Genomic DNA, 25,616 nt, shown 5'->3' on the forward strand with positions numbered 1-25,616 from the left:
CAGGTGGCTATTTTGAAGAAACTACAATGTAAAAAATGTTTTCAGTTATTTCACCTTTTTTTTTGTTAAGTACATAACTCCACCAAACTATGACCACATGTGGAGTTATGTACTTAATAGGGATGTGAATCTTTGGGTGTCCCACGATTCGATTCAATATCGATTCTTGGGGTCACGACTACATTTTTTTTAAATTCAACACGATTCTCGATTCAAAAACGATTTTTTTCCCGATTCAAAAGGATTCTCTATTCATTCAATACATAGATTTCAGCAGGATCTACCCCAGTCTGCTGACATGCAAGCAGAGTAGTAGATTTTTGTAAAAAGCTTTTATAATTGTAAAGGACAATGTTTTATCAACTGATTGCAATAATGTAAATTTGTTTTAACTATTAAATGAACCAAAAATATGACTTATTTTATCTTTGTGAAAATATTGGACACAGTGTGTTGTCAAGCTTATGAGATGCGATGCAAGTGTAAGCCACTGTGACACTATTGTTTTTTTTATTTTTATAAATGTCTAATGATAATGTCAATGAGGGATTTTTAATCACTGCTATGTTGAAATTGTAACTAATATTGATACTGTTGTTGATAATATTCATTTTTGTTTCACTACTTTTGGTTTGTTCTGTGTCGTGTTTGTGTCTCCTCTCAATTGCTCTGTTTATTGCAGTTCTGAGTGTTGCTGGGTTGGCTTTGGTTTTGGAATTGGATTGCATTGCTGTGTATTGTTTTGTTGGATTGATTAATTAAAAAAATAAATACAATAATAATAATAAAAAAATTAAAAAAATAAAATCGATTTTTTAAAAATGAGAATCGATTCTGAATCGCACAACGTGAGAATCGCGATTCGAATTTGAATCGATTTTTTTCCCACACCCCTAGTACTTAACAAAAAAAGGTGGATATTTTGAAGAAAATACAATATAAGACATGTTTTCAGTTATTTCACCTTTTTTTTTGTTAAGTACATAACTCCAAACTATGAACACATGTGGAGTTATGTACTTAACAAAAAAAGGTGGCTATTTTGAAGAAACTAGAATACAAAACATGTTTTCAGTTATTTCACCTTTTTTTTTGTTAAGGACATAACTCCAAACTATGAACACATGTGGAGTTATGTACTTAACAAAAAAAGGTGGCTATTTTGAAGAAACTAGAATACAAAACATGTTTTCAGTTATTTCACCTTTTTTTTTGTTAAGTACATAACTCCAAACTATGAACACATGTGGAGTTATGTACTTAACAAAAAAAGGTGGCAATTTTGAAGAAACTAGAATACAAACATGTTTTCCGTTATTTCATCTTTTTTTTTTTTGTTAAGTACATAACTCCACCAAACTATGACCACATGTGGAGTTATATACTTAACAAAAAAAGGTGAAATAACTGAAAACAGGTTTTATATTCTAGTTTCTTCAAAATAGCCACCCTTTGCTCCGATTACTTTTTTGCACACTCTTGGCATTCTCTCGGTGAGCTTTAAGAGGTAGTCGCCTGTAATGGTTTTCACTTCACAGGTGTGCTTGAAGCTCATGGAGAGAATGCCAAGAGTGTGCATAGCAGTAATCAGGTGGCAATTTTGAAGAAACTAGAATAAAAAACATGTTTTCCGTTATTTCACCTTTTTTGTTTGTTAAGTACATAACTCCACGTGTTCATTCATAGTTTTGATGTGACAATCCACAATGTAAATACCGTATTTTCCGCACTATATGGTGCACCTTCAATGAATGGCCTATTTTAAAACTTTGTTCATATATAAGGCGCATAGAATAGACTCTACAGTAGAGGCTGGGGTTACGTTATGCTTCCCGTAGTTGTGGCCCAATATTGGTCCATATTAAGGCGCACCGGATTATAAGGCGCACTGTCAGCTTTTGAGAAAATTGGAGATTTTTAGGTGCGCCTTATAGTGCGGAAAATACGGTAGTCATGAATGAGAAGGTGTGTCCAAAGGTTTGGCGAGTACTGTACACAAAGCTCATCTCATCTTATTGTGACTCTGCATCATGACGATCTCAGCCACCAACATCTGCGGGTCCACCACATGCGGAAACATGTCCATGGCGGCGTCCACCAAGTACGCGCTATAGATGGCGAGGAGCTTTTTACGCATGACCTTTCTCTCCTCCGAGTTGGGGTTGGACGTCGGCCTCTGACGAGGCTCCCTTGGCAAGTGGGCGCCCGGGAAAGAGTGGGCGGGCGCACCGTGCCTGGCCGGGTCGGTCCAGTACATGTGGTGGCCGTGTTGGAAGTGATCGCTGTGGCTGTGGGCCTCCATGCTCAGAGGGTGGCCTCCGTAGGTGGCGTAATGAGGCATCATGTCGTGGCGGGCTGGCATGTGATGAACAGATCTCCAAGCGGCGTGTGGACAGCAGTGGCATGGAGATATCGGAGCAGAGCCATGATGTATAGGCTGGTAGCTCCCAGATGTTCCTACATACGGACTGTCTATAGAACCTATGCCAGAGTCCAGCTGCTTATGAGAACTTGTGCAGTGGGAGACTTTAACCTGGGGTTCTTTCTTCAAAGGCCCCTTCTCAGGACCCAGAGTCAATTTCCTGGCCATGCTTTCTACGAGCAGGAGGCTCTCGCCGGGAGCCAGGCCGCCGTCGAGTGATTTGCACGGGGGGAGCTTCTTTGTGTTCTCCCGCAGTTCGTTGGCGAGCAAGAGAGTCGACTGCTTGGCCCGCTCAGGATGCTGGAACCTACATTTGAGTCCGAAGGTACACTTCCTTCCTGGAAAGAGCAGACGCTACAGTGGAACCTCGATTTAAGAACCCCTCACTATGCAAGCTTTTCCTTTTCCATCCATCCATTTTCTACCGCTTGTCCCTTTTTGGGGTCGCGGGGGTGGGTACACCCTGGACAAGTTGCCACCTCATCGCAGGGCTGAGATAAAAAGTCAAAATGATGAAATAAGTCTTAATTTTAAAATAAAAAAACTCATAGTTTAAACTTTTTTTGTCATAAATATGACTTTCATCTCTCAATTTCAGTTTAACGTATTTGTTAGTAAATGTTAAGAAATGGAAAAGGGGCGGGGTTAAATGAGATGTGCTTCTTCCTACTCCTTTTCGGACATGTTGCAAAGGGATATGAAAAATATGTGATATAAATATGACTTAAAAAAAATATTTACAGACTTTTTCCCTCATTTTTAGACTTTTTATCTCAAAATTTAGATTTCCTTATATCCTTATGTCGACTTTTATAACATAATTATTACTTTTTTAAAATCATAATCATGACTTTATATCATATTTATGACTTTTTTTTAATATCATAATCGTGACTTTTAAAAAAAAAATCATAATCATGACTTTATATAGCGTAATTATTCCTTTTTTTTTACATCATATTCCTTTTCTATCATAATCGTGACTTTTTTACATCATAATCATGACATTTTTTTATATCATATCATTACTTTTTATTTCATAGTTATGACTTTTTTATATCATAACCATGACTTTTTTTATATGATAACCATGACTTTGTTTATATCATAACCATGACTTTTTTTTATATCATAATCATGCCTTTTTTTATATCATAAATCATGACTTTTTTAATCTCATAACATTTTATATCATAATCATGACTTTTTATCTCATAATTATGACTTTTTATATCATAATCATGACTTTTCCATTTACCAAATAAAAATACGCTTTGTAATACGAACCCTGTCTCAGTGTACGAACGTTTCACCCACCCTATTGTGTGCCAGCAGGGCAGCCATTTTGTGCCAGGCAGCACATTCACTTTCCGTGCTCATTCAGTGCTGCCGTTAGCTACTGTGCTAATGGCTTTTTTGTGCACTTTTTTTAAAAACATTTTTCTACTTTTGTTAGCTCCAAAATAGTCCAAAGAACGCAATGTATGGTTTGAAACATTCAGGAACTATCCACAGCGTTGTCGACACTGCCACCCCCCACCACCTTTCTTCCGCCGCACGCCGAGAAGATTAACCGACCATTTCGATTCCCAACATTGTAGCTTTTAAAAGTTAAGGAGTTTTGTGATTTCAGCCTGTGAGTGCACCACAGGGCTAGTGACAGTGTGTGTGCGTGTTAGCAGGGCATCTGTAAAAAAGGACAGTTCAGCTCGTTGTTGTCGTTTTGACTTTGTTGTTTTACCAAATAAAAAATACACTTTGTAATACGAACCCTGTATGTACGTGTATGAACGTTTCACCCACCCTGAAAAGGAGTTTTGTGATTTCAACCTGTGAGCGCACCACAGGGCTAGTGACAGTGTGTGTGTGCGGGGTAACGTCTCTCACCATAAGGACATAGAGGGGTTTTCTGCGTCTTTGGAAACTTCCGAAGAAAGTTCTTAAGGTTTGGACCATGGCGGCCAAGTGGATCATCAGGAACCATGAACCTGCATTTTGAGGAGAAAATCGAATCAGTAATAAAAAAAATAATAACAACAACAATAATCATAATATTGTAAGATTTGTTATATGCCTTGGGATGTCAAATACAGCCGATTAATCACAAAAAATGATGACCTAGGACTTTTAAAGAAAGTGTCGAAACTGTTTCCAATGAGGGCCTCATACTGAAAATTCAAAGGATGCGGGGACCACTTTGATATATTTTATTTTGAAAACCAATACAACAATATATAGATTTTTTTTGGGAAAAAAAAGCCTGCATGTTAGGGGGCTCAAAAAAATCGATTCACAATTCATAGTTTTATGGTGATGGTAAATCTGCTTTTCTACCTTTAAGGTACTCCAAGCACTTGGACACTATTTCCACATTCACACACTGATGCCATGCAAGGCTCTAACCACCACCCATCAGGAGCAAGGGTGAAGTGTCTTGCTCAAGGACACAACGGACGTGACTAGGATGGCGGAAGCCGGGGATTGAACCAGTAACCCTCAGGTTGCTGGCACGGTTGCTCTACCAACTGAGTCACGTCGTCTACCATTTTAAAAAAATTTCATTGAAAAAAAACTGAAATTTTAAAAATTTTTAGGAATGAAATACATCTTATATTTTTTTAAGCATTATTTTTAAAAAGACATTTTGAAACCTGTTTTGAAAAATAATTATTATACCCATATTGTAGCGTCCCAGAAGAGTTAGTGCTGCAGGGGGTTCTGGGTATTTGTTCTGTTGTGTTTATGTTGTGTTACGGTGCGGATGTTCTCCCGAAATGTGTTTGTCATTCTTGTTTGGTGTGGGTTCACAGTGTGGCGCATATTTGTAACAGTGTTAAAGTAGTTTATATGGTCACCCTCAGTGTGACCTGTATGGCTGTTGACCAAGTATGCATTGCATTCACTTGTGTGTGTGAAAAGCCGTAGATATTATGTGATTGGGCCGGCACGCAAAGGCAGTGCCTTTAAGGCACACCCCCAATATTGTTGTCTGGGTGGAAATCGGGAGAAATTCGGGAGAATGGTTGCCCCGGGAGATTTTCGGGAGGGGCACTGAAATTCGGGAGTCTCCAGGGATAATCGGGAGGGTTGGCAAGTATGACTGGGAGACGCAACTGCTCTGTACTTCTCCCTACGTCCGTGTACCACTCCGTACAGAGGCGTTTCAAAATGTCATAAATGTTACTTTTTGAAACCGATACCGATAATTTCCGATATTACATTTTAAAGCATTTGTCGGCTGATAAAATCGGCAGTCCAATATTATCGGACGTCTCTAGTTACAATATTAGATGTTATTGAATAAAATATATGCAAGTGCATGCAATAAATGTATTTTTTTCTGTCAAAACGGAAAGAATACATCATACATATTATTTGCAGGCGTTGGTGGGCCATATAGAATGATGTGGCGGGCCAGATATGGCCCCCGGGCCTTGAGTTTGACACCTGCGCACTAGACACATCAATAAGCTTGTTTATGGATGTACAATAAAAAACTCCTCATAAGAAGTTGCCATTTGTTATAACATTGTGACATGATACAATGCACATTAATGAACATCCATCCGTCCATCCATTTTCTACCGCTTATTCCCTTTGGGGTCGCGGGGGGCGCTGGAGCCTATCTCAGCTACAATCGGGCGGAAGGCGGGGTACACCCTGGACAAGTCGCCACCTCATCGCAGGGCCAACACAGATAGATAGACAACATTCACACTCACAGCGGAGCTCATACTCCAACTTCCTTCCCGCACTGTGCGATTCAAGAACTCCTTCATTCCGTACTCCATCCAGCTGTATAATCACTCGCCATACAGCAATAGATGACATCTGCCTATTACCTGACACCTGACATGTTAGCTACTTCTCTTTATTTATAATGTTTATAATGTTTATTTTCTATTTCCTGCTGGACCTACTCTCTATTTTATGCTGCTGCTGTCATATATATACTGTAATATTGTACATGGTCATTGGTTTATATTGTATATATGTTATAGACATAATATAATATATCTGTATATAAATTATTCTGTACACATATTATGTATATATTCGTAAAAATGTTAGATTTTTTGATAGCTATATTAGTCTATTTATACCTGCATTGTCCTTTCCATCCTTACACTTTCCATCATTGTAACTGAGCTACTGTGTTGAACAATTTCCCTTGTGGATCATTAAAGTTTGTCTAAGTCTAAGTCTACATTCACACACTAGGGCCAATTTAGTGTTGCCAATCAGCCTATCTCCAGGTGCATGTTTTCGGAGGTGGGAGGAAGCCGGAGTACCCGGAGGGAACCCACGCAGTCACGGGGAGAACATGCAAACTCCCGAGCGCAGGATCGAACCCAGGACCTTCGTATTGTGAGGCAGACGCACTAACCCTTAATGAACATATAAAATATAAATGTGACAGATTGTAGCCAAAGGCAGTGTCATTGCAAATAAACAAGTCAGGGCTCCTATTTATCCACTGTGTATTTATCATGCACTTATTTTTGCTGTATTTATCTGGCACAAGTGGAAAGCTGGTCCCTGAAAAAAAAAAAATGCCTACAAAAAAATGTTGGGGACCCCTGCATTTAAGGGTTAACGGTCGGTGCAGTAAGGGTACAAATTACAAACCATGAACAATTGAAGATAAAAATAAAAATGAATCAATATAAGATATTATGCTTAAAGGCCTACTGAAAGCCACTACTACCGACCACGCAGTCTGATAGTTTATATATCAATGATGAAATCTTAACATTGCAACACATGCCAATACGGCCGGGTTAACTTATAAAGTGACTTTTAAAATTCCCGCCACACTTCCGGTTGAAAAACTCCTTTGGATATGATTTATGCGCGTGACGTCACAAAATCCACGGAAGTGGTTGGACCCCATCTGACCCGATACAAAAACCTCTTGTTTTCTTCGACAAAATTCCACAGTATTCTGGACATCTGTGTTGGTGAATCTTTTGCAATTTGTTTAATGAACAATGGAGGCTGCAAAGAAGAACGTTGTAGGTGGGATCGATCGGTGTATTAGCGGCTAAGTACAATACTTACAGCAACACAACAAGGACTACTTACTACGCCTAGCCGATGCTTGCCGCCAAACCCACGGATGAAGTCCTTCGTCGCGCCGTCGATTGCTGGAACGCAGGTGAGCACGGCTGTTGATGGGAAGATGAGGGCTGGCTGGCGTAGGTGGAGCGCTAATGTTTTTATCATAGTTCTGTGAGGTCCGGTTGCTAAGTTGCTAAATTAGCCTTAGCGTCGTTAGCAACAGCAATGTTAAGCCTTACCAGGCTGAGAATTTTTAACCGCGTATTTACATGTACATGGTTTAATAGTATTGTTGATCTTCTGTCTATCCTTCCAGTCAGGGGTTTATTTTTTTTGTTTCTATCTTCATTTGAGAACGATGCTATCACGTTAGCTCAGTAGCTAAGTGTGTCACTGATGTATTGTCGTGGGGATAAAAGCCTCTTTAAATGTCCATTTCGCGTGCTCGACTCTCATTTTCAAGAGGATATAGTATCCGAGGTGGTTTAAAATACAAATCCGTGATCCACAATAGAAAAAGGAGAGAGTGTGGAATCCAATGAGCCAGCTTGTACCTAAGTTACGGTCAGAGCGAAAAAAGATACGTCCATCACTGCCTCTCTAGTCCTTCACTGTAACGTTCCTCATCTACGAATCTTTCATCCTCGCTCAAATTAATGGGGTAATCGTCGCTTTGTCGCTCCGAATCTCTCTCGCTCCATTGTAAACAAAGGGGAATTGTGAGGAATACTAGCTCCTGTGACGTCACGCTACTTCCGGTACAGGCAAGGCTTTTTTTTATCAGCGAGCAAAAGTTGCGAACTTTATCGTCGATTTTCTCTACTAAATCCTTTCAGCAAAAATATGGCAATATCGCGAAATGATCAAATATGACACATAGAATGGATCTGCTATTCCCGTTTAAATAAAAAAAAATTCATTTCAGTAGGCCTTTAACTATATGCTTATTACTCTGATTGACGCAACGAGGTGTACCTAATGAAGTGTCTACTTGGACTCACTTGTCGTTAACGAAGGTGTACATGAGCAGCCTCGCCTCGATGAAACGTTTCCACTCGGGCTTGTCGGCCTTGAGGTCGCGGTACAAGTCGTTGGACACGATGACGCCGTCTTCATCGTAGGCCATCTTCACGATGAAAAAGTCGTCGTTGCAGACCACCCGCCTGCCCCCCACGCGGCGCGACGGTGTGAACGTCAAGTGCTTCTTCTTCTCAAGTTCCTCCAAAATCCTCTGATCTGTGTGACAACAAAAATATGTGTGATCTATAAAATCTAAAGCTGTTCAGTAATTTGTTAAATTACATGAATTAATTACATTTTAAAGGTGTTAAGTAATTCCAAATTAGCAACAATTACCATCCTTTTATAACCAAGGTTGATTAAATACAAGTCCAAAAAATATATGGACAATAACCACTCGTCTGAAGAGAATATCTCCTCTTATTCAGTTTTTTTTATGAACAAAGTTTAGTAATAACATTAAAATTGTCTTAAAATATTAACTCCTTTTAGAAATCACAAAACTCCGTAGGCAAAAATACAAATATCACCAGGATTAATATAAAAATTGGTGCTGCATTTTATTGCATTCGTTTACAGTCATCCCTTGTTTGTTGCTGTTAATTGGTTCCCGGTATGAACGCGATACATTCATTTCAGGAATCACTAATTATGAATAAAATATTTCCACAGCACGGTGGCACAGGGGTTAGTGCATGAGCCTCACAATACGAAGGTCCTGAGTAGTCCTGAGTTCAATCCCGGGCTCGGGATCTTTCTGTGTGGAGTTTGCATGTTCTCCCCGTGACTGTGTGGGTTCCCTCCGGGTACTCCGGCTTCCTCCCACCTCCAAAAAACATGCACCTGGGGATAGGTTGATTGGCAACACTAAATAGGCCCTAGTGTGTGAATGTGGTCTGTGTTGGCCCTGTGATGAGGTGGCGACTTGTCCAGGGTGTACCCCGCCTTCTGCCCGAATGCAGCTGAGATAGGCTCCAGCACCCCCCGCAACCCCAAAAGGGACAAGCGGTAGAAAATGGATGGATGGATGGATATTTCCATAGCTTGAGCGTATAAAAGAACCTTTTTACAAACTTCTAAATCACCGGTGTCAAACTCAAGGCCATTATTTTATGTTGCCCGCGAAAGCCTGGAAATAATATGCGTTAATAAAATGCTTAATCTTTTCTTACTAAATATATTTATTTCCCTTTTAACAGTGAAAATCATGTACTGCATTCAATTGCATATCTTTTAAAATGCAATATTATCAAAATCAATATATTTTAATATCATGTATTCCAAAAATATTTTTTGTTAAAATAAAGATAAATACTTTCCTTAAATATCTGTTTGACTTATGATTTCAAAAAAAAATTGTCAATCAAATTGTAGACTGTAAAATTTACAATAGATTTTACGGTTAAATTCCACCGACTGTGTTTTTTACCATGAAATCAACTTTGGTACTGTTTTTTTCCATATACAGTAAGACACTAAAACATTAAAAAACATTAAAAAACACATTAAAACAACAAGATTTTTACGGTTAAAATCCATCCATCCATCCATTTTCTACCGCTTGTCCCTTTTTACATTTTTTTATATGCTGTAAAAAAAACACTACTTTTACTGTAACATTCTGATGACTGAGCTGCAAGTTTTTAAAGTATTTTTTTTTTTGCAGCTTATGTAAAAAAAAAAATATTGTACTATATATATTATTATATTATATATACTGTATATATAAGTCATTGTTAAAATCGGCCCTCTGAGGGCAGCCATAACTGCGATGTGGTCCTCAATGAAAACCAGTTTGACACTCCTGTTCTAAATCAATTTGTCAACATTATGAGAGCCCTCTGGACATGAAACCCTTTTGTCACACTCTTTTAATAAAGTCGCCTGAGACTGAGCCAATCAGTGGCCACGATACTGAACAGTGTCTCCTCTAGTGGTCAATGCTACTGCAGTATTGATATTTTTAGCCCTAAATTAGCCATTGTCATGCGTAATTTTGGAACAAAAAATTGTATGATATGCTTTAAAAAAGAAAATGTGGTGGATCCGCGATATTTGTATTGCAATATGCTTGCACATGCTTAATTTAGGACTAAAAAACCGTAGAATATGCTTTAAAAAAGAGAACCTATACAAAACCATCTGCGATGTGGTAGAGCCGCGATATTTAAAGTGCAATATTCTTGAACATGCTTAATTTAGGACTAAAAAAATTTGTAGAATATGCTTTGAAAAGATGCATACACTACCGTTCAAAAGTTTGGGGTCACCCAAACAATTTTGTGGAATAATCTTCATTTCTAAGAACAAGAATAGACTGTCGAGTTTCGGACGAAAGTTCTCTTTTTCTGGCCATTTTGAGCGTTTAATTGACCCCACAAATGTGATGCTCCAGAAACTCAATCTGCTCAAAGGAAGGTCAGTTTTGTAGCTTCTGTAACGAGTTAAACTGTCTTCAGATGTGTGAACATGATTGCACAAGGGTTTTCTAATCATCAATTAGCCTTCTGAGCCAATGAGCAAACACATTGTACCATTAGAACACTGGAGTGATAGTTGCTGGAAATGGGCCTCTATACTTAGATATTGCACCAAAAACCAGACATTTGCAGCTAGAATAGTCATTTACCACATTAGCAATGTATAGAGTGTATTTCTTTAAAGTTAAGACTAGTTTAAAGTTATCTTCTTTGAAAAGTACAGTGCTTTTCCTTCAAAAATAAGGACATTTCAATGTGACCCCAAACTTTTGAACGGTAGTGTATATCCCAAAAAATGAATGTGGTGAAGTCACAATATTTGAGCGCAAGGAACTGTATTGTATTTTTTTTTAAATTGTATTTTATATGAACCTTTTTAATGTGTTTTCTACTTTCTATTTTGCATTTTTGCTTGATTTGAATTGAATTAATTAAATTTATAACGTAATTATTTTAAGAGGATTTTATTTTTATTCCTGATTTCATTTGCCTTTTTATTTAACGCATCTGTAAAACACTTCTAATTGCCTTGCGTACGAATTGTGCTCTAATAATACATTTTATTAGTCATTTTAATTGTTGTAAGAGCTGAATGAGCAGCACAGTTACAGTAAGAAATAAATATTAATGAATGAAAGAGTCATCTTTGTTGTTCGTAAGCACATGCCTAAAATAACAACGTGAAAAAATTAGATCCATTAAATATGTGTACGCTTTATTATCTGATTACCGGTACTCGACTAATCGTGAAGATAATCGTTGACTAATCGACTATCAAAATAATCGTTCGTTGCAGCCCTAGTAGCAAGTAACCTATAATATCAGTCCTTTAAATATTTTGCTGGCTTTTTTTTGTATGGTTGTTGCACCTTGAAAATGCCCGATTTCACGGATTTCATAAATTGCGGAATAAAGCCACGAGAGTTGTGCCGTCCAAACAATAAAGGGTTGAGATACAGTTATGGGTGTACCTGAGATTGGAACATCTGGCCTGGGCTGCTCTTTCCTCCACGAGGGAACAAACACAGTGACGTTGGTGTGGCCTTGGTGCAGGAAGAAGTCCACGGCCAACTGGATTCCCAAGCAAGAGAACACTTTCTTGTTTCCATGGCTACGTGATGTTTGCAAACACAAACAATAGCAGGTAGATCAGACACGTCATACACATTACGGTGAAACCAGCACAGGTAACACCCATTGTATAAAATACAAACCACAAAACCAGTGAGGTTGGCACGTTGTGTAAATAAAAACAGAATACAATGATTTGCAAATAATTTTCAACCTATATTTAATTGAATAGACTGCAAAGACAAGATATTTAACGTTCCAACTGGAAAACGTTATTTTCTACAAATATTAGCTAATTTGGAATTTGAGGCCTGCAACATGTTTCAAAAAAGCTGGCACAAGTGGCAAAAAAGACTGAGAAAGTTGAGGAATGCCCATCAAACACATATTTGGAACATCCCACAGGTGAACAGGCTAATTGGGAACAGGTGGGTGCCATGATTGGGTATAAAAGCAGCTTCCATGAAATGCTCAGTCATTCACAAACAAGGATGGGGCGAGGGTCACCACTTTGTCAACAAATGCGGGAGCAAATTTTCGAACAGTTAAAACAACATTTATCACTGAGCTATTGCAAGGAATTTAGGGATTTCACCATCTACGGTCCGTAATATCCTCAAAAGGTTCAGAGAATCTGGAGAAATCACTGCACGTAAGCGATGATATTACGGATCTTCAATCCCTCAGGCGGTACTGCATCAAAAAGCGACATCCGTGTGTGAAGGATATCACCACATGGGCTCAGGAACACTTCAGAAAACCACTGTCAGTAACTACAGTTTGTCGTGACATTTGTAAGTGCAAGTTAAAACTCTCCTATGCAAAGCGAAAGCCATTTATCAACAACACCCAGAAACGCCGCCGGCTTCGCGGGGCCCGAGCTCATCTAAGATGGACTGATACAAAGTGGAAAGTGAAGTGAAGTGAAGTGAATTACATTTATATAGCGCTTTTTCTCAAGTGACTCAAAGCGCTTTACATAGTGAAACCCAATATCTAAGTTACATTCAAACCAGTGTGGGTGGCACTGGGAGCAGGTGGGTAAAGTGTCTTGCCCAAGGACACAACGGCAGTGACTAGGATGGCGGAAGCGGGGATCGAACCTGCAACCCTCAAGTTGCTGGCACGGCCGCTCTACCAACCGAGCTATACCGCCCCAAAAGTGTTCTGTGGTCTGACAAGTCCACATTTCAAATTGTTTTTGGAAACTGTGGACGTTGTGTCCTCCGGAACAAAGAGGAAAAGAACCATCCGGATTGTTATAGGCGCAAAGTTCAAAAGCCAGCATCTGTGATGGTATGGGGGTGTAATTAGTGCCCAAGGCATGGGTAACTCACACATCTGTGAAGGCACCATTATTGCTGAAAGGTACATACAGGGGTTGGAGCAACATATGTTGCCATCCAAGCAACATTATCATGGACGCCCCTGCTTATTTCAGGAAGACAATGCCAAGGCACGTGTTACAACAGTGTGGCTTCATAGTAAAAGAGTGCGGGTACTAGACTGGCCTGCCTGTAGTCCAGACCTGTCTCCCATTGAAAATGTGTGGCGCATTATGAAGCCTAAAATACCACAACGGAGACCCCGGACTGTTGAACAACTTAAGCTGTACATCAAGAAAGAATGGGAAAGAATTCCACCTGAAAAGCTTCAAAAATGTGTCTCCTCAGTTCCCAAACGTTTACTGAGTGTTTTTAAAAGGAAAGGCCATGTAACACAGTGGTAAAAATGCCCCTGTGACAACTTTTTTTGCAATGTGTTGCTGCCATTAAATTCTAAGTTAATGATCATTTGCAAAAAAAAAATTTAGTTTCTCAGTTTGAACATTAAATATCTTGTCTTTGCAGTCTATTCAACTGAATATAAGTTGAAAAGGATTAGCAATTAATTGTATTCTGTTTTTATTTCATTTGCTCTCATTGGGGTCGCCATAACCGACATCAATAGTTAACTCGTATTTGGACATTCATGATCATAGATAGTCAGCACAAAAAAGGTAGCCTATTGCTCATCACACAAACAGTAAAATGCAGTCCGGCTGGTTACATCCACTTTTCACGAAAAAAAAAAAAAAGATTTGCATAATGCACCTAATCTTTTCACATGCCTGCACAGACATGCCTGGCAGGAACCACAAGGGCGCGCATAAACTAACATTGAACTTCACCTTTTTACGCGCTGTGTGTGAATCTCCACCCAATGGGGAAAAAAGGGCACGTTCCGTCATCATTCCTAAGCTACTGTATATGCAAATGATGTCGCAGTGTTGTTTACCTTCCTCAATTCAGTCTCCCTGTAGGCTAATGCACATACAGTACAGCTATATTGTATGTACCATCTTGTGTAGGGATGTTCTAATCGGGGCTTAATGCTGCCCATTCCGATAGTGATCATCCATGAGTGTGATCGGCTGATACTAATACGGATCACGCGTATTAATTGTACTTGTATTTATGTGCTATTAACAGTTGAACAATATCAACACTTTAACAATTCTTCTCAACAAAAAAGGGATATAATCTTAGAGAAAAATGTAATTTAAAACATTTGTATGCACGTACACACTTAAAACCTTTAGCATATACGTATGTGGAATTAAATTATGGAATGGATTAAGTAAATCAATCAAACAAAGCACCAATATGATTCAGTTTAAGAGACTGTTCAAACTACAAGTGTTCACAAAGTACAAAGAAGAACAATTATGATGAACATCTCAAACCCTTTTTTTTTCTTTTGAGAAAAAGATTATTAATGTATTTAATATTTGTTTACTTAATATGGTATATTATTTATTTATTCACTGTTCTGTTACAGAGAACAAGGAAATGGGATAAAATTGCAATGGTATGAAAACAACTGTAATGAAACAACTGGAAATATGTGATGCATTACATTGTATCTATCGTATGCATGTTCCAAATAAACTGAAACTGAACTCAACACAATATTTAAACTAGTTCCTTAACCTATTTTATTACATACCATATTTTTCGGATTATAAATCGCTCCGGAGTATAAGGCGCACCGGCCGAAAATGCATAATAAAGAAGGAAAAAAACATATATATACGTCGCACTCGAGTATAAATCGCATTTTTGGGAAATGTATTTGATAAAAGCCAACACCAAGAATAGACATTTGAAAGGCAATTTAAAATAAATAAAGAATAGTGAACAACAGGCTGAATAAGTGTACGTTATATGAGGCATAAATAACCAACTGAGAACGTGCCTGGTATGTTAACGTAACATATTATGGTAAGAGTCATTCTAATAACTATAACATATAGAACATGCTATACGTTTACCAAACAATCTGTCACTCCCGATCGCTAAATCCCATGAAATCTTCTTCCTCTGTGTCGCTTCTGGTATCCTTTCTTTCTGCTGCTCGATTCCCGTTCTCTTCTGCATATTTCACTACGTCCAGTTTGTCATCTGCAGTATATGATTTCCTTTTCGGTGCCATTTTTGTTCAGCCCTTCTCAGTTTTTATAAGTTACCGCCAATGTTGAAATTATCCATTTTCCTAGGTACGGACGTAGTAGCATGTAGCATCTTTTTTTTTCACAATACACCGTCACCATGACCCACAATGCACTTGTGCCATGACCCGCCCCCGCATAATTTCTATTGGTTGACGTGTGTGTGACGATTGCTGACTTTCGCCTCGTCTCTTACGGGAATGAGATAAATAATATCATTTGATATTTTACGGTAATGTGTTAATAATTTCACACATAAATCGCTCCGGAGTATAAATCGCACCGCCCGGCCAAACTACGAAAAAAACTGTGATTTATAATCCGAAAAATACGGTACACTTGTTTAGTCTAAACCAGGCCCCAGGTGTACCCAAACACAGCGATTATAAGTGTACAGCTACACCAAAAAGTTAAAGTTTAATCCCACACCACCAATATTAAAGGTAGTGGAGAGCATCACCTTTAACAGACGGCAACTTGTTAGCCTTGCGAACATGCCATCAATGTTATTTGTAAAATAACTAAACACAGACAAAGAGTATTATCTACTACTCATTTAAATCCTTTGTTTTTTCCCCCTAAAAGTCCTCCTGTCTCCAAGGAATTAAACCTTCAGTTTGTAAACATTTGCTTTAGTTTTCTTTCCTTTACATGTTTTGCGAAAGACAGTATTTGCTCAACCTGATGGATGTTTGAAATTGTTGAGATTTGTTGAAAGTGCCTTGGTTTTTATGTACATTGGGAATATATGTTTGTATGTACATTGTTCAATAAAAGAAAACTAAAAAAAAGTGCATGTTTACATCACATATTAGTTTCACATTTGAAGTTCAATTGCTGACATGAATGGACTTTTGCACGACAATATATTTTTTTAAACTTTTACCTGTATATATAATAGGGGTGTAACAGTATGTGTACTTGTAGTGAACCTTTTCGGTACGGGGGTTTCGGTTTGGAAGTGTACCGAACGAGTTTCCACACGGACATAATAAGTAGCGTAACACACGTTGTGTAAACAATGCACACCGAGGCACAACACACGGCATGCTAGCAGCTAACGGGCTAGGATAGACTGACCATACGTCCTCTTTTCACCGGACATGTCCTCTTTTGCGGAGCTGTCAGGGCGGAGTTTCTTAAATGCCTCAAATGTCCGGCATTTTGAATTAGAGTTGCGTGCATTTTCAATGTACGTTCAGGGTTAAGAAGGGGTTAAAAACAAAACAAATTGTGCACGCAGCAGAGCGAGAGAGTTATGATAAACGCGCACGCGTTGTCAGGCTCTGCTTTTTATCCATAGATTTATCACATTGAATTTTTTATTATCTATAGCAGGGGTGTCAAAACTGTGCCCCGGAGGCCATTTGCGGCCCACAGCTAATGTTTTAAAGGCCCACGGCACATTCTAAAAAAACTATTAAAATAAAAAAAACATAACAAAAGTGAAATAAAAAAGCTTAAAGGTTAAATGTAATTTAGAAAAAGTTGCAATGTTGACTAATAAAACAAAGCTGTTTTTTTTTCTTTCAAAAACTGTCATTGCTCAAAACATAATATTGAATCAAAATCAATGTTATTATGAATTATTGACCTATCCAAGGTTCCCATTACTTCACATCAAATAATCCACTAAGAAAAATAATTTTAGTGGAAGATTTTGCAAATTTGGTAAATAAATAAGCCAAAAATGTATATTTTGTTTTTTTCATTCTGTACCGAAAATGAACCGAACCGTGACCTCTAAACCGAGGTACGTACCGAACCGACATTTTTGTGAACCATTACACCCCTAATATATAGTAGTCGTTTTGACAAAATAATACTATTAAAAAGGATGCAACATGTTACCACATGTCAGCAGCCAAATTAGGAGCCTTTGTTTTGCGATGGTTCTATTATCATTTATATCCCAAATAATATGTCATTTATATGGTTCTCGCAGGAGTCTGCAATATAGATACCACCCACACCTGGAGTGGTTCTAAAGGGTTTGTTTGGGTTGTGTCCAAGAACACTGAAGTTATGAGTAAAGAAGTAAGTTTCTCACCTCATGGCCACGTTACTCCCATCTATGACAATATTCCTCAGCGCGTCTTCATCCTCACCGCCCTCCTCTTGGCTCGGAGAAGACGCAAGCGGCAGCATCACGGTGGGTTCCGCGTACCGGCCGCCCCCTTTGGTGACCAGGACAGACACGGTGGTCACGGGCGCCCGCTCGGCCAGCAGGTCGGCCCTCATCCGAACCAGCTCGCCCAGGACTTTGTCGGTGTCCACGCCGGGGCCGAACTTCTTCAGCACGGCCGTGACCTGCGCCGTGGAGTATCCCAGCTTATGGAAGAAGTCCAGCTGGGCCTCGTCCGGCTCATCTGGAGGACGCGTTCCGCCTGCGGTCTCCATTCTGTCACAGGCGAGACGGGTTGAGATCCATCCAGGAGGACTCAGTCTTCGGACTGTTTGTGCTGGGGATGGGAGTCCACAAATGTGTACTTGACAAGTTCATCCTCTCTTTCTGAGTGCAGCCTCTTCCTGTTTGGGGCCACGCCAGAACATTGTCAGTGAATTTAACAGAGATGTGTCATTTGCAAACGAGTCCAGTCTTTGGAACGGCTCTTTCAAGGAAATTCACAGTTGCAAGCCGTTCGTTAGAGAGACGCTTTTTTCATGCACATGCAGATCTTGCATCAAGCGGCTGGCAACTAGACTAGAAAATGAATCAGGGACAAAGAAAACAGCATTTGGATTAACTTTTTAAATTACTTTAACTTTAAATTATTTGTATTTATTTATTCCGATTGTATGCTCATGCAGATATATCATCACCCGGCTGGCAACTAGACTAGAAAATGAGTCAAGGACAAAGAAAACAGCATTTTTGGATTACTTTTTTTAATTACTTTAACTTTTAATTATTGATTCAGTTTTTTATGCTCATGCAGATCTTGTGTCACTCGGCTGGCAACTAGACTAGAAAATGAGTCAGGGACAAAGAAAACAGCATTTGGATTTTTTTATTTTATTATTTGAACTTTTAATTATTTTTGTATTTATTTATTCCGTTTTTTTATGCTCATGCAGCTATATTGTCAGTAGGCTGGCAACTAGACTAGAAAAAGAGTCAGGGACAAAGAAAACAGCATTTGGAATAACTTTTTTTTTTTTAATTTATTCCGTTTTTTTATGCCCATGCAGATATATCATCACCCGGCTGGCAACTAGACTAGAAAATGAGTCAGGGACAAAGAAAACGGCATTTGGATTAACTTTTTAAATTATTTTAACTTTTAATTATTTATTTCGTGTTTTATGCTCATGCAGATATATCGCCAATAGGCTGGCAACTAGACTAGAAAAAGAGTCAGGCACAAAGAAAACAGCATTTGGAATAACTTTTTAAATTTTTTTTATTTTTATTATTCCGTTTTTTTATGCTTGTACAGATATATCGTCACCCGGCTGGCAGCTAGACTAGAAAATAAGTCAGGGACAAAGAAAACAGCATTTGAATTAAATTTTTTAATTATTTTTGTATATTTATTCTGTTTTTTTATGCTCGTGCAGATATATCGTCACCCGGCTGGCAACTAGACTAGAAAATAAGTCAGGGACTAAGAAAACAGCATTTGGATTATTTTTTTAAATTATTGTAACTTTTAATTATTTTTGTATTTATTTATTCCGTTTTTTTTATGCTCGTGCAGATATATCGTCACCCGGCTGGCAACTAGACTAGAAAATGAGTCAGGGACAAAGAAAACAGCATTTGGATTAACTTTTTAAATTATTTTAACTTTTAATTATTTATTTTGTGTTTTATACTCATGCAGAAATATCGTCAATAGGCTGGCAATTAGACTAGAAAAAGAGTCAGGCACAAAGAAAACAGCATTTGGAATAACTTTTTAAATTTTTTTTATTTTTATTATTCCGTTTTTTTATGCTCGTGCAGATATATCGTCACCCGGCTGGCAGCTAGACTAGAAAATGAGTCAAGGACAAAGAAAACAGCATTTGGATTAACTTTTTAAATTATTTTAACTTTTAATTATTTATTTCGTGTTTTATACTCATGCAGAAATATCGTCAATAGGCTGGCAATTAGACTAGAAAAAGAGTCAGGCACAAAGAAAACAGCATTTGGAATAACTTTTTTAATTTTTTTTATTTTTATTATTCCGTTTTTTTATGCTCGTGCAGATATATCGTCACCCGGCTGGCAGCTAGACTAGAAAATGAGTCAGGGACAAAGAAAACAGCATTTGGATTAACTTTTTAAATTATTTTAACTTTTAATTATTTATTTCGTGTTTTATACTCATGCAGAAATATCGTCAATAGGCTGGCAATTAGACTAGAAAAAGAGTCAGGCACAAAGAAAACAGCATTTGGAATAACTTTTTAAATTTTTTTTATTTTTATTATTCCGTTTTTTTATGCTCGTGCAGATATATCGTCACCCGGCTGGCAGCTAGACTAGAAAATAAGTCAGGGACAAAGAAAACAGCATTTGAATTACATTTTTTAATTATTTTTGTATATTTATTCTGTTTTTTTATGCTCATGCAGATATATCGTCACCCGGCTGGCAACTAGACTAGAAAATAAGTCAGGGACAAAGAAAACAGCATTTGGATTATTTTTTTAAATTATTTTAACTTTTAATTATTTTTGTATTTATTTATTCCGTTTTTTTATGCTCGTGCAGATATATCGTCAATAGGCTGGCAACTAGACTAGAAAAAGGGGTCAGTGACAAAGAAAACAGCATTTGAATTAACTTTTTTAATTATTTTAACTTTTAATTATTTATTTCGTGTTTAATGCTCATGCAGATATATCGTCAATAGGCTGCCAACTAGACTACAAAATGAGTCAGGGTCAAAGAAAACAGCATTTGGATTAACTTTTTAAATTATTATTATTTTTTTTTTATTCCGTTTTTTTTATGCTCTTGCAGATATATCGTCACCCGGCTGGCAACTAGACTACAAAATAAGTCAGGGACAAAGACAACAGCATTTGGATTAATTTTTTAAATTATTTTAACTTTTAATCAATTGTATTTATTTATTCCGTTTTTTATGCTCATGCTTTTTATGCTCATGCAGATATATCGTCACCCGGCTGGCAGCTAGACTAGAAAATGAGTCAGTGACAAAGAAAACAGCATTTGAATTAACTTTTTTAATTATTTTAACTTTTAATTATTTATTTCGTGTTTAATGCTCATGCAGATATATCGTCAATAGGCTGGCAACTGGACTAGAAAATGAGTCAGGGTCAAAGAAAACAGCATTTGAATTAACTTTTTAAATTTTTTTTTTTTTTTTTTATTCCGTTTTTTTAATGCTTGTGCAGATATATCGTCACCGGGCTGGCAACTAGACTAGAAAATAAGTAAAGGACAAAGACAACAGCATTTGGATTCATTTTTTAAATTATTTTGCCTTTTAATCATTTGTATTTATTTATTCCGTTTTTTATGCTCATGCAGCTATATCGTCACCCGGCTGGCAACTAGACTAGAAAATAAGTAAGGGACAAAGAAAACAGCATTTGGATTACCGGTAACTTTTTAAACTTTTTTTTCTTCTTCTTTTTTTTATGCTCGTGCAGATATATTGTCACCCGGCTGGCAACGAGACTAGAAAATGAGTCAAGTACATTAGTTTTACTTTTGTTTTCATTTATTTATTTTTATCCACTTTTCTGGTTAATTGTTGTGGTATGTAAATAGGTTACCAGGTAGGATATTAATGTAGACCACATTTTTATTATGACTTTTTGTTTTATTTTCACTTTTTATTAGGCTGTGAAAACTGACAAAATAACTCGATTAATCACAAAAAAATAAAACCTTTAGCGTTGATGCGGCATAAGTGCGCATGCTCAGTAGCCCTTTTTTTATGGGTCGCAATTTTGTCCTTCCAAGAGACATAAATACCATTTCTTTTATGTAATATTATTGTTTTGATGCACTGCATTTCTGAGTAATTACATAATGGCTGCCAATAAATAGTTTTCAATAGAATGATAGATACTGTAATTTGTACTGTAGTTACCTTAGTCTGCAGCACGACAAAGCAAAAAAACGCCACGCCTATTTTTATAGTGTCGTAAAGTACAACCACAGTCGTGTCTAAAAAATGAACTATTAGGTTTAAACAAACTTTTCGACAGCGAATGTGATAGGCTAGCAGCCGTACGGTATACCTAATAAAGTGACCGCCGAGGCTCTGTACGTACACGTCTGGCTCTGTACCAAAGAGCGGCAACTCCACAACTCATGTGGGAAACTGAATGAAGGGCCACTTTACTTCATTTTGTCGGAGATTTTTACACAAACCTACAGCGGCGTTAGAGAAGGACATTTTATACACAAATACGCGTTCCAATGTCTGACAATTGTCAAGATGCCATTTCTTTTTCTTAACTATCACTTCATTTGAAAAAAGTCGTCGCCTTCACGTCAACTCGTTGAAAAACAGACCTACCTTGTAAGTCCCGACAAACATTCAAAAGCGTGTACACTTTGTCGACTCCATAATTGTGTTCTTGTTTAAGACTGAAGTGGCATGCACCTTGTTAGGCGATTTGACCTCTTTTGGGTTGCGGCGGCTTCCGTAGTCACAAACCTGTCGCCTGACGTGTTTGTCTGCTCTGTGCTGCTATCTAGCGGGTAAAAATGAGAACTGCATGTCATATTTTCTCTACTGTACTTCGCACATACTTTCAAAATAAAACTATCAAGATTCTACGGACGCAGTTTGGTGATATACTACATTTGTGTATGTAATTTTACTCATTGACTAATATCCAGAAATTACTAACAACTTGTTCAACTTCATTCAAAATTTAAACTGCAGTTTTTACATGTTTATACTCAGAAATTAACAATGTATTCCTACATTGTGACTCTTATAAAAGGTCTCCCTTTAATATTTATCCATATCCATATGCCTTGCTGCCTGTATTTTTTTAAATTTATGTTATTAAACCTCTTGATAAAAAAAACACCTTACTCTAATTCTTTATACAGGAAGTGAACTCAATTCAAATGACAACAAGGACATGAAGAGTTTAAAGTTAAAGTGTGAGTGATTTATCAGTACAGTCATCCCACACCACAAAATATATCATTATAAAAAAATAATATAGAATATTTCACCACGTCGCAGATTCTTTTAAGCATATTCTACAACATTTTTGTCCTAAATTAAGCATTTTCAAGCATAAAAATGTCTAACAATTGGAAATAGAGATCATGTTGAACAATCTACAGTATTTAGAAGATCGTAAATACAGTTTCATGCTCAAGTTGTGAAAATATTTGAACGGGACAAGCGGTAGAAAATGAATGGATGGCTACTTAATGGGAATTCATTTATTGCGGACATGTCTGCAAGCAATTAACAAAAATGAGGGGTTGATGTAATAGATAATGGAGAAAGGGTAGGATTAAATAAACACTGCTTCTTCCTAAGCCTTTGCAGACGTGTTCAATTGCACAAATGTGACCATGTGATGTTACCTCAAGTAATTCGTTAAGCATATCTGAAACAAATATTCCCTATGCTGTATCACATCATGTCAAAACTCATTCCTATTTATATATATAATGTTAGACCAGGTGTTTTAAGCTCATTTTATTGAGGGCCACATCGCAATCATGGCTGCACTCAGGGGGCCGCTTGCAACGGTGAATATATATGAATGTAAACGTTTAATAGCCTTGTTACATCATTTGCATAGGCAACTCTTTTCACATTGATGGATCATTTGCTTTGAAATGGTAAGTCAAGGTGAAAAGCAGATATTTAAGTATTTATTTTTGATGCCAAAGAAAAAAATGCTTTACACATCTTGTGAATAAAAAAGTGTAGAACATATGCAATCGCATGCAAAACATTTCTCTGTCAAAATTGAAAGAGCAAATACATTTAGCCAGAAAGGGCTTTGTTATTTCAAGCCTTTTGCAGGCCATTCAAAACAATGTGGAAAAACAACATAACTCGGGGTAGTGGGCCACATCAAATAATTAGGCCAAACACATATAACAATAAAACGACGTGGCGGACCACATAAAGCAAAATAATGTGGCAGACCACATAAAACGATATGGCGGTCCACTTTAAATAATGTAGGGGACCACATAAAATGACGAGGTGGTGAACCACATAAAGCGACGTAGCGGACCACAAAAAATAACGTGGCAGACTACATAAAATGACGTGGTGGACCACATAAAATGACATAGCGGGCCACATAAAATAATACGGCAGACCACACAGAAGAATAAAACGACGTGGCGGACCACATAAAATGACGTGACAGGCCACGTAAAATAAGGAGGCGGATCATATAAAATGATGTGGTGGACCACTTTTAACAATGTGGCGGACCACAAAAAATAATGTGGTGGGCCACACATACAACAATGTGGCAAATCACATAGTAAAACAACGTAGAGGGCCACATTAAACAATGTGGCGGACCGAAAAAAATGATATGGCGGGCGCCACTTAAATAATGTTGCAGACCACAAAAATAACATTCAGTTATGTGGAATTCCACATTAAATGATGTGGCGGGCCACATAAAACAATGTGGCAGCTCATATAAAACGAGGCAGTGGGCCACAAAAAATCACCCATGGGCCACATGATATGACGTGACGTGACGGGCCACTTTAAGGATTTGGCGGAACACATAAAATGACATGCAGGCCACTATAATCATGTAGGGGACCACATAAAATGGCGACGTTGTGAACCACATAAAGGAACGTAGCAGACCACAAAAAATAAAGTGGCAGACTACATAAAATGACGTGATGTGCCACATAAAATGATGTTCAGCTAAAATGATGAGGTGGACCACGTTAAATAATGTGGCGGTTCACATAAAATGACATAGCAGGCCACTTAAATTAATACGACGAACCGCATAGACGAATAAAACGACGTGGCGGAAGACCAAATAAAATGATGTGACAGGCCACGTAAAATAATGAGGCGGATCACACAAAATAATGTGGTGGGCCACATAAAACAATGTGGCAAATCACATATAGTAAAACAACGTAGGGGCACTTAAGCGATGTGGTGGACCAAAAAAAATGACATCGCGGCCACATTAAAGATGTGGCGGGCCACTTAAATATAGTTACAGACCACATAACAAAATTAAATTATGTGAAATTCCACATTAAAGATGTGGCGGGCCACTTAAATAATGTTACAGACCACAAAACAACATTAAATTATGTAGAATTCCACATTAAAGATGTGGCGGGCTACTTAAATAATGTTACAGACCACAAAACAACATTAAATTATGTGGAATTCCCCATTAAAGATGTGGCGGGCCACTTAAATAATGTTACAGACCACAAAACAACATTAAATTATGTGGAATTCCACATTAAAGATGTGGCGGGCCACATAAAACGATGTGGCAGCTCATACAAAACGATGCGGCAGACAACCTAAAATGACCTACGGGCCACTTTAAGGATCTGGCGGACCACATGAAATAATGTGGTAAACAATGTGGCAAATCACATATAGTAAAACAACATAGCGGGCCACATTAGACGATGTGGTGGACCGAAAAAAATGATATCGCGGCCACATTAAAGATGTGGCGGGCCACTTAAATAATGTTACAGACCACAAAACAACATTAAAGTATGTGAAATTCCACATTAAAGATGTGGCGGGCCACTTAAATAATGTTACAGACCACAAAACAACATTAAATTATGTGGAATTACATATTAAAGATGTGGCGGGCCACTTAAATAATGTTACAGACCACAAAACAACATTAAATTATGTGGAATTCCACATTAAAGATGTGGCAGGCCACTTAAATAATGTTACAGACCACAAAACAACATTAAATTATGTGGAATTCCACATTAAAGATGTGGCGGGCCACTTAAATAATGTTACAGACCACAAAACAACATTAAATTATGTGGAATTCCACATTAAAGATGTGGCGGGCCACTTAAATAATGTTACAGACCACAAAACAACATTAAATTATGTAGAATTCCACATTAAAG

At 37.7% G+C, this 25,616-nt stretch overlaps 1 protein-coding gene across 2 annotated transcripts; it reads right to left on the reverse strand.

Moving 5' to 3' along the window:
* Nucleotides 1-1,522: 1,522 nt before the first annotated feature.
* zc3h12ab (zinc finger CCCH-type containing 12Ab) lies at nucleotides 1,523-22,301 on the reverse strand. 2 transcript variants are annotated; one of them, XM_062028849.1, is made up of 6 exons: nucleotides 22,039-22,301; nucleotides 17,595-18,073; nucleotides 11,955-12,094; nucleotides 8,485-8,719; nucleotides 4,310-4,410; nucleotides 1,523-2,760 (listed from the first exon to the last, which is right to left on the reverse strand). In XM_062028849.1, exons 2-6 carry the CDS (start codon nucleotides 17,942-17,944, stop codon nucleotides 2,003-2,005), a joined length of 1,584 nt encoding a protein of 527 aa, XP_061884833.1. In that variant the 5' UTR covers nucleotides 17,945-18,073; nucleotides 22,039-22,301; the 3' UTR covers nucleotides 1,523-2,002. The 2 variants fall into 2 exon arrangements, with proteins under 2 accessions (XP_061884833.1, XP_061884834.1); XM_062028850.1 differs by having other exon boundaries at nucleotides 17,595-18,248.
* Nucleotides 22,302-25,616: the final 3,315 nt, after the last annotated feature.

This window comes from Entelurus aequoreus, linkage group LG20 (genome assembly GCF_033978785.1).
Source record: "Entelurus aequoreus isolate RoL-2023_Sb linkage group LG20, RoL_Eaeq_v1.1, whole genome shotgun sequence".
Classification (NCBI taxonomy): Eukaryota; Metazoa; Chordata; class Actinopteri; order Syngnathiformes; family Syngnathidae; genus Entelurus; species Entelurus aequoreus.